We start from the raw sequence: 10693 nt of genomic DNA, 5'->3' as shown, positions 1-10693 counted from the left end.
GCTAAACTTAAGTTTCATTTTAGTTGTTCCTTCTTTATAGTTTTTAGCAATTTTTTCAAATTATAAAATTTACATAATTTTACCACTTTGATTTTAAAGATACCGCAGTTATAAACTAAAAGTTTTACATCATTCAAATATTAAGTGGTGCATTCTTTACTGTGATAAACCAGATAAGAAAGTAATTTTATCAACATAAAGACACCGACAAAATGATTATCTTACCACGAAAACGAGTTATCAACCACAAATAAATTCACATTCCATTTTCTTAAAATTTATTTATTTACACAATGCCTTTACTAATCGCAAGTTTCATTATAGGAACCGTCCGATTCCGATATTCCTTCTCACTTCTAACAGATTTTCCAAACATGGCGGCCAAATTAGTTCCAGTTTCCGCCGCCTCCACCAAATCCGGGACTTCATCAGCCTCGGACAAGCAAATGTTAACAATAGAAGGCATCATAATGAGACCAAAGGTACCGAACTTCTTCCACTGGTTCTGGAGTTCTTCAAAAGGAAACATTTTATTGGGGTCGCTACCCAACTCTGCTAAGAAACTCGAAAAACTTTCATAGTAAACATCTAGGAAGTGGTCGAATTTAGACACGTTCTTGTCGGATAAGCAAGTGAAGAGAAAGTAGGATAAGTCTTGGACTGGTGAGGCTAAGCGGCTGATTTGGAAGTCAATAAGGCAGACATTGGAGAGTTTTTCTTTCTAATAAAACAGAAAAATTAGTTCTTGTTAAAAACTAATGAAGATATCTTTACGTCATGTTGGTAGAGGAAGTTGTTGTTCCAACAGTCACCATGGAGGATCACTGCATACGAATCAGCCGGTTTTTGCTCCTTCATCTCTTTGGATGTCTTGTCTAAAAGGTAAGATTTTTCCGCCACTTCTTCTTCCCCTTCTTCTTTCGCTGCCTTGATGATGTTCTCAAACCTGTTTGGTGCGTCTTCAATTTTATTGCTCTTTCTCATCAACGTTAAAACGTCGATTAAGTTTCCAGACAACTTCGCGAAGACTTCTGGTCTCTGGTCGCGCAAAGCAAAAGAAATCGCGTGCAGCTTCCCGTACACCTTCATCACCATTCTTATACTGTCATCGTCGATACAAGTCTTCCGGTCGTGTAGAACGTATCCTCTCCATTTAACATCCTCCAGAATCAACACTTCCATGTCTTCAAACAAGAGCGTGTCGTAACATCTCGGATGGTGTTGAAACGGCTCCTTTACCCCCTTCTCTGCTTGGAAGTCGCGGAAGACTGGTAAGACGTTTTCGTAGAAATAGATCTCGTTTTGAAAAGCCTCCCTCACTGGCATTATCCCTCGTAGTTCTGTGCTCTTTTTGCCACATTTTACCACGAAGTTGTACACTTTTTCGTCGCCTTTGACTTGTACAAAGGTGATGTCGCCGAGGTAGCCGTCGCCTTTAGCAGAGCTTCCGGAGATGTTGATGGTGTAGTTTTTAAGGTTTTCTTTTTCGAGGGTTGGGGTTATCCAGCGGATAACGTCGTCTTTTGTGCAGCGGTTTGTGGGGTTCATCGTGGGAAGGTGAAAGCTGTACTGTGCTAATCTGGGAATTGATTGCGGGTACTTCAAGAGTGATAACGCTAATGGAACTGATTGATAAAAATCTAAATAATTATTGGAGTTTTCTCATTTTGGTGGTGGTAAAATCTTTGGTTTCTTCGGATTCATTGGATTCTTTGGGTTCCTCGATTTCTTTGCATTCTTTGGTTTCTTCAAATTCGTTGGATTCTTTAGAAAATTTTTCAGAAGCACAACAAATTTACCAAAACAAAATTCAAAAATAATTTAGATCGGATTAAAAAAAAAACAGAAATAAAGATAAATCTAAGAGAATCCAATAACTCAATAAATACACAGCATTTAAAAAAAAAACAAAAATCTCAAAAGCTGGTGCCTTCTTCCCTAAGATATTGAAATTTTTAAATTTAAAAGTTTGCCAAAAATTTTGATACTTCTGGTTCGTTTCAGAAATTATTTTTTTTTTATTTTTGTCTCTTTTGCTCTAAATTTTTGCAATTTGACACAGACTACAAGTAAGTAAAATGCAATGCCTAAACCAAATTTTATTGTTGCAAAGCCAAAATTACTAGAACTGTCAGTTTTATTACAAAAAAAAAATAGATTATTGACTTCTCAAATTTGGTACCGATAATAAACAAATAAATAAAAGTAACTTCGTCAATTTGCATTACTGTAACATTACAATTTTGAAAATTAAAAGTTTTAGCGAAAATTTTGATACTTTTGATTCGTCTCCAAATTAAACATTTATGATTTTTTTTTTTGTTCTATAATTTTGAAATTTAACACGAATAATGGACGGGACAAAAATATTACGCAAACAAATCTTATAATTTTAGTGTTAAAACTACCAAAGTTATGAAAATTAATACAAAATGTTACAATTTTGAATTTATCTTTGACATTAAACATTCTCAAATTTGTTTCTTTTGCTCAATTTTTTTGCAATTTGGCACATATAAGTCAAATGCAGTAATTGTACTAAATTTCATTGATGTAGACTCAAAATTATTAGAACTGCAGCTTTTATTTAAAAAAATAAAATTTTTGATTTGTCCTAAAACGAAAACTTCTTGTTTTTGTAACTACAATTTGTAACTACAATTTTGGACTTTAACACAAATAATGAACAAGTAAATAGTAGTAACCTGTCCAATTTCTATCACTGCAACATTACAATTTTCAAAATTATCAGTCTTGGTAAAAAAATTAATATTCTTGGTTTGTCAAACATTTTAGAAAATATTTTATTTATTAATGTGAAATTTGTCATAAAAGACTGACATGTCAGAAATTTTTAGACAGCCAAGTTGTATAATTTTAGCATTAAAACTACCAAAGTTATGAAGTTTAATACAAAATGTTTGATACAAATTTTGAGTTTGTTTCAGAAATAAAAATTTCTAAAAGTTGACTTTTCTGTCTTAAATTTTTGCAATTTGGCACAGACAACAAGTAAGTATAATGCAATACCTGTTCAAAATTTTATTGCTGTAAGACCAAAATTATTACAGCTGCAGGTTTTATCAAAAAATTAATTTTTGATTTGTCCTAAAAGCGAAAATTACTGGCTTTTGTAATTATAAATTTTTAAGTTTGGCACAGATAATAAACAAGTAAATAGCTCAGTAAGTTCACAATTTTCTATTACAGGAACAATACAATTTCCGTAATAAAAAAAATTGGTAAGAATTTTGGATACTTATGGTTCGTCCCTAAACTACAAATTTCTCAAAATTTGTTTTTTAGTTTTAGAATTTGGCACAAATAATAAACTTGCCAGAAATATTTACACAAACAAGTCGTGTAATTTTCACGTCAAAACGACTAAAGTTATGAAATTTAATACAAAATGTAACAAGTTTTCTAATTTTGAGTTTGTTCAACAAATCAAAAATTTTCAGAAATTGTCAATTATATTGCAATTTAGCACAAACAACAAGTAAGTAAAATGCAATATCTATACTAAATATTGCCAATATTGCTGTAGGACCAAAATTACTGGAGCTGCAGATTTTATTAAACAAAAATAAAAAAATTTATTTATCCTAAAAACAAAACATTTCTAAAACTGGTTCTTTCGTAACTATAATTTTGTAGTTTGGCACAGACATTAAACAAGTAAATAGCAGTTACTTGCCCAATTTTCGTTACCGTAAGATTACAGTTTTTAAAATTAAAAGTTTTTGCAAAAATTTTGGTACATTTGGTTCATACCCAAATTAAAACTTTTTGAATTTTGGCACAAATAATGAACATACTAGAAGTATTTACGCAGCCAAATCATATAATTTTAGCGTTAAAATTATTAGTTGCAAAACTTGAAGCTAAATCTTACAAATTTTGACTTTGTCTAAGAAGTTAAAAATTGATAATATTTGACTTTTTCGCCTAAAATTGTTGTAATTTAGCATAGACAACTACTAAATAAAATGCCGAAGTTGTACCAAATTTCATCCCTGTAGGCCCAAAATTACTAGAAATGCAGTTTTTTTTTAAATAAACTTGTGCCTTCGTAGCTATAATTAAATTTGGGACAAGTAATAGTCATGCCAGAGATATTTACGCAGCCAAGTCTTAGGATTTTGTCGTTAAGAAGTGCCAAAATTATAACGTTTAATACAAATTCTTATAAACCTTGAGATTGTACTAGCAGAAAATAATAAAAAGTAGAATAAAAAAAGATTTTCAGTTTGCAGGAACAAATTACCTATAGAATGCAAAAAAACAGCCATAATTTACATAAAAAATCTAAAAAAGATTAAAAATACTATAAACAGACAGATAAAACTAATAAAAATTAAAAAAGAAAAAATGGAAGATTACGTAAAAAATACGAAATGTTATCTAAGCACATCCATTTCTCTTTATCAATTATCAGTAATCGACCTTGCCACTAATCAATTTCATTACCTTTGTCACTCTTGAAGTACCCGCAATTATTTCGCAGATATTTTATCTCCTCTTGACACAGTACATTCCTCATCTTCACACGATGAACCCCACGAACCGCTGCACAAAAGACGACGTTATCCGCTGGATAACCCCAACTCTCGAAAGAGAAAACCTCAAAAACTACACCATCAACATCTCCGGAAGCTCTGCTAAAGGCGACGGCTACCTCGGCGACATCACCTTTGTACAAGTCGAAGGCGACGAAAAAGTGTACAACTTCGTAGTAAAATGTGGCAAAAAGAGCAAAGAACTGCGAGAGATATTGCCTGTGAGGGAGGCCTTCCAAAACGAGATCTATTTCTACGAAAAGATCTTACCAGTCTTTCGCGACTTCCAAGCAGAGAAGGGGGTGAAGGAGCCGTTTCAACACCATCCGAGATGTTACGACACGCTCTTGTTTGAAGACATGGAGGTGCTGATTCTGGAGGATGTTAAAGGGAGAGGATACGTTCTTCGCGACCGGAAGACTTGTATTGACGATGAGAGTATTAAGATGGTGATGAGAACGTACGGGAAGTTGCACGCGATTTCTTTTGCTTTGCGTGACCAAAAACCGGAAGTCTTCGCGAAGTTGTCTGAAAGCTTAGTCGACATCTTGGAGATAATAGACAATCTGTCAAGAGGTGAAACGGAATTACCTAACATTTTTGAAGACATCATAAAGGCAGCTAAAGAAGAGAACGATGAAGAGGTGATCGAAAAATGTTACCTTCTGCACGAAAAAACGAAAGGGAATGAGAAAAAGGAGCCGGTGGATTCGTACGCAGTTATTCTCCATGGTGACTGCTGGAACAACAACTTTCTCTACAAACACGAAGTAAGCCTTTCTTCATTCTCCAAAAGGCACTAATTTCTGCGTTTTTTCAGAACGAAAAACTCTCCAATGTCTGCCTCATCGACTTCCAACTCAGCCACCTCGCTTCACCGGTCGCAGACTTATCCTACTTTCTCTTCACTTGCTTATCCGACAACAACGTTTCTAAATTTGACCACTTCCTCGAGGTTTACTATGAAAGTCTTTCGAGTTTCTTAACAGAGTTGGGTAGCGACCCCAAAAAAATGTTTCCTTTTGAAGAACTACAGAACCAGTGGAAAAAATTTGGATCCTTTGGTCTCCTTATGATGCCTACTATAATTAAAATTTGTTTGTCGGAAGCTGATGAGGTTCTTGATTTGGTGGAAGCGGCGGAAACTGGGACTGGTTTGGCCGGCATGTTTGTGCAGTCTATTAGAAGTGAGAAGGAGTATCGGAATCGGACGGTTCCAATAATTAAACTTGCGGCTAGTAAAGGTATTGTCTAATACGATACTTAGAACTGGGTAAATAAATCGATTCGAGCACAGAAGAGTTTTATTTAATTTGTAGTTGGCCGCACTGATTGTAATTATTTGGTACAATAAAGTTCCGCATCATCTTTGATATCGTTTTGTTGATAAAAGTTCGTTTTTATCTTATTTATTGTATCACAAAATGTCACCACTTAATCTTTGAATGATTATTTTAATTTAAATTATAAATATACAGGGTGTACTTGAATAAAGTGCAAAGATTTTAACCCTAATATCAGACACCGCTGTAGAAAATAATTATGCAAAAAAAACGAAATTCGAATGGGGCAAAACTCCTTCGGTTCACCCGTTATTCGACGCTTATGGCACCGAAGTTAGCAATTGTTTTCCCAAAGACTGCAAAAACCATTGGAAAAAAAAGTTTACGCTCGCTCTTATCATAGTTGTTAAACTTTTACTTAATTAATGGTTTTAAAAACATCATTGATACAAGTGCCTATTGCGAAAAATTAATTTGTTTAAATTAAATTAGGCCCTCAAAAAAGCCGATCTTTATTTTGATTGGTTGGAAGATAATTTTTTCCGATTCGCTTTGTGGATCAAAATGAAATTTAAATTAGAAACGAAATAATGAAAAAGTTACCTAAAGTAATTACGAAAAATGATCAAATACTCTCTGTTAGACGATTCAATTCAGTTTAATCCGTAAAGAAAACAATTTTCAAAGCTTTAGGTTAATCACAAACAACATTTTTGAAGAAACCACTGATAAAAAATAAAAAAAATCTGACTCAAAATACTCCAAAATTGAACAATTTGGCACTGTAAAACTCACATTTCTCTACCACAAATGATGATAAACTGACTGGAACTCCAATAAAAATTTTTTGCTACTTATTATTTATTAGCGTCTTTTGGCTAAATTTTCGATCGCCTGGGCTGAAGTTGATAATAAACTGACCTACCTTTATAGACCTCAAAGAACTTTAAACATTTTTTTCTCGGAAACAGTGACGTTTCGGAACGCGAAATTTGGCTATTATGTCAAATTGCGTTGTCTGATATTAAGATCAAAATCTTTGCACTTTATCGATGTAAAAATTGTCCCTTTTTAGGGCCCAATTTATTTCAAACAAATTAATTTTTTGCAACAGACATTTGTATCACCAGTAATTAAGTGAAAGTTAAAGGAGTATGGTAGATAAGAGCGAACGTAAAAGTTTTTTGTTCCAACGGTTTTTGCAGTCTATGGGAAACAACGTTTAAATTCTATTCCATGAGTAATCCAAGAGAGTTTTGCCCCATTAGAATTTCAATTTTTTTTGCAGAATTATTATCTACAGCGGTCTCTGATATTGTAGTTAAAATCTTTGCACTTTATTCGGGTTCAATTTGTATACTAAAAGCGCGTCGACCCGTCTCCTTTGGCGCAGGTAGAAGAGAGTAGAGGGAGAAAGAGGGGATGACTTGAGGTTGTCTGAGTTCATTATTACATTTTTGTTCCTAAATATTTTTAGACTTTCGTAAATGTCTACAAATTTCCAAATGTTTACATTTTTATTTAAACGAAGACAACTTTCATCAATGTGGTGGTCATTGTCAAAAACATGTTGGTTACGCTTGATTTTTCAAACCTTCCAAATTTGATATGAGGTTGTTGCTCTTCAAACTTTTTCAAAATTGACCTTCTTGTTTGCCCAATATACAGAGTGTAACAAAAATAAGTACATTAAATAAAACTGGCGGTATATCTTGATAAAACAAACAACTTTTTCCTCTTCGGTTTTTCAAAATTTTCAAGCATTTTCCAAAAAAAATGTGACTTTAAGTGCCCCTCGTATGCCTAGATCTTGTTCGTAAAAACACGGTGCACAAAAAACTTATCTGTTGAATTTACTTTCTTTTGAGGATTTAAATTAATTAATTATTATTATTATTTCCGAAATTATGGACAACAACAAATTCTGTCGCGTGATTTTTAGACACTTGCCGTTTTTATGAAAAAATTTTAGACTAAAATTCGACGTGTTTCGCTCATTTTATTAGAACGACGCGGAAAACTTAATAATTCATTCATACAAGATGACGAGCCTGACAAGATCAAAATGCAACCTAAAATACATTTCAAGCAGCTGCCTGGATACTTCATTGTGATAACGGGTGTTCAATTAAAAAATTCATAAAATTGGCGTTGCTTTTTGGTTAACTTGTTGAAGTATGTGTACAATAAATCCGATCAACCTAATCTTACATTTTGTCTTTTACGATCTAAGTCATTGAATAAAGACCGAGTCTATTGCTAGTCAGCTGTTAATGAAAGATTTTTCAAGAATTTTGTGACTTTGAGATCAATTTTTTTTCAGCAGTCTTCAAGTTGTTAATTTTTTTTTGAATTTATTGTGTTATCAATGGACTTTCCAAATATTGCTAATGTGTTAATTTTTTTGCATTATTTATACAAATTTTCTAACGTACTGTACTTACCTTTTATTTCATTTTTGAGTCCTTCCAGAGCTTGATCTTTTTTGTTTATAACGGAAGAAAGTGTGCTGTTCAGGCACAGTCTGAAAGCCCGTTTTGTGTAATCAAATTGTCAATTAGACAGCTAACCTATTTGATTTTGTGACCAAAAAGTCACTATCGACGATGTTGCCAGTTGTAAAGTTCTAGGAAACTGCGGGGTTGGTGTTTTTTCAACAAAAAAACGGACTTTATCTATTAGCGATTCACGTTCGGTAGGAGTAATTAATAATTAATAGATTAAACGAACTTACCTGTGAAGTTCAATCTTAATTATATGAGGCCTCGTCGAAGAAAATAAAACATGTAGTACCTTTGTGTACGGCGCCGAACGCACACTTTTTAAAGCTAGAGAAAAAATAAAATCCCTAACTCCCCACTCCATACCACGTCTGCGGCCGTGCTTCATTCAGTTTAAAGAGAAGAAAAATTTGTTGCAATGGGCAGCTATAGGGTTGGGAGGGATATTATTTTCTTCAACGAGGCCTCATATAATTAACATTGAACTTCACAGGTAAGTTCGTTTAATCTATTAATTATATTTCGGCCTCGTCTCAAAAATAAAACATGTAGATGTTTAAAGAAGAGTGCAACAAATTTTACCGAGTATTCAGTAAAAAGAGTACTAAAGTATTCAAATTTCAAAAGAACCAAAAAACCACTAGAATTGATTTGGATTGTCACTTGCAAATGGTTAAAATAATGTGTAATGTCACACTGATAGAACATTTAGACGAAGGAAAAAAAAAAATTTGTCTGAGAGAATGATTCTCGAAATTTTTCTTTTTATAAAAACGTTTCTCTTTTGCAGCAGAGGTCTAGTTCGTTCTTATGTAAGACCTTCTTGAAACAATGTAAGTTGTATTGCAGAAAGAGACTAAGCTGAAAACTTTTGAATGATCATACTTAAAACTTGTGTATGAATATTTTCTTTTCCACATCCTATTGGATTACTAGTAAGACCAATTTTCAATTTTTGGTGTTCAGGTATCTATTAATACATTCTTGCCTTCTTCTGATTTGGAAAAGCTAAGCATGTTATTCTGGTTATTTAATTATTCTATGCAAGTTTACCGCTTATTTACTGGTAAACCGTCAAGGTATATTTGTACAACAGAAGTAAGACCTTCAACCTTCATACGTAACCTAAGGCATGTCGCTACGAATTTCAGTATTTTGGTAATTGAGTCTTGTTTTTATCGATGTAATGGTCGTAAGGAAAAATTCCTTGTATGAACCCTGTTACAAAATTGTAGCTCAAAGGCTAACATTTTGGGTTCCTCTGGAGGACCTTTAAAATTAGATTTAATAAAATAAAGTTTACGTTGATACAAGATTAATGAATCTTCCATTTGATGTCAAAGATCGCCACATTTGGTTAAGAAGAGCTCTTCTCTAAATCGAAATGCGTGTTATTATGGAATAGATACCACGTTTAACATGTACATATAGGTATTTATAACCAATAAGTCTTAATAGATGCTCCATTAGCATGCAAGGTTTGAATTCGTTTCCGTGTACAATGATCAGAGTTGGTTGTTGTCCAGTTGGTTTGATGCAATCCGTGTCGTTGTCTTGATCCTTCTGTTTTTTTTTGTTTGTTTTTTTTTAACTAAGGACTTTTCTTAGTCTCAGCAAAATTGGGTCTCATTAGAACATATTTAATATAACAATCGATAGTTAGAGGTCAATATAGGCAACAACCGGCCCGTATCTGCCATTTTGCTCCCCCCCCTTTTTCTTTAAAGATTGGATGAGATGGTAGTTAACACTACTTCTTTAATTGTCAAAGTATTCTATCTGTATGGAATGTTATTATTATGTTTCCAAAAAAGGCGAAAGTTCTCTCGCCTATGTGAACAATTTTGCAAAACTATCGTTGTCGTGATTTATCTGCGCTTCCAAAAGATGAAGAAGCCAAGGTTGAGAGAAGAAATTAAGAACTTGGGTTTCCTTGTCAGACTTAGATGATAATCAAATGCGTTCATTTGCATTTAATTGAAACCGTGTGAATATTTACATCGATCATTAATTATTGTATATTTATTGACATGTGATTGCAACATTCTCATAGCCACAGATACATTTTATGACAAATGAGTTCCTTATTACTTAAAACAATGTAGGCATAATAGACCTCAACTCCAATTTGTTGAAGATTAACAAATTTAGAACTGACAAACAAAGTAGTTATTGGTTTGTTACATCTACATCTATAAACGTATTCAATGATCGTCAGTGCAGTGTATTACACTTATTGCACATCTAGAGTCGACTTCTTTCATGAAAAGTTGATTGTAAGCGAGCATTCAAAAAACCAGATTCTTCTATTGGTAAAAGATCACCTTCACTATTATGACCTGATTATACT

At 33.2% G+C, this 10693-nt stretch overlaps 2 protein-coding genes across 2 annotated transcripts; one reads left to right on the top strand and one right to left on the bottom strand.

The window, feature by feature from the left end:
- Positions 1 to 261: 261 nt before the first annotated feature.
- On the bottom strand, positions 262 to 1587 carry LOC148176761 (uncharacterized). Its single transcript, XM_088032140.1, has 2 exons — positions 775 to 1587; positions 262 to 721 (listed from the first exon to the last, which is right to left on the bottom strand). The coding sequence occupies exons 1-2, from the start codon at positions 1546 to 1548 to the stop codon at positions 287 to 289; spliced, it is 1209 nt and encodes a 402-aa protein (XP_087888266.1). The 5' UTR covers positions 1549 to 1587; the 3' UTR covers positions 262 to 286.
- Positions 1588 to 4488: 2901 nt separating this feature from the next.
- On the top strand, positions 4489 to 5845 carry LOC148176760 (uncharacterized). The gene is made up of 2 exons (XM_088032139.1): positions 4489 to 5329; positions 5380 to 5845. The coding sequence occupies exons 1-2, from the start codon at positions 4553 to 4555 to the stop codon at positions 5812 to 5814; spliced, it is 1212 nt and encodes a 403-aa protein (XP_087888265.1). The 5' UTR covers positions 4489 to 4552; the 3' UTR covers positions 5815 to 5845.
- Positions 5846 to 10693: the final 4848 nt, after the last annotated feature.

The sequence above is a fragment of the Gnatocerus cornutus genome, chromosome 3 (genome assembly GCF_029298725.1).
Source record: "Gnatocerus cornutus isolate USDA-ARS CGAHR chromosome 3, icGnaCorn1.1, whole genome shotgun sequence".
NCBI classification, from domain to species: Eukaryota; Metazoa; Arthropoda; class Insecta; order Coleoptera; family Tenebrionidae; genus Gnatocerus; species Gnatocerus cornutus.
This window is presented reverse-complemented; position numbering and strand designations above follow the sequence as displayed.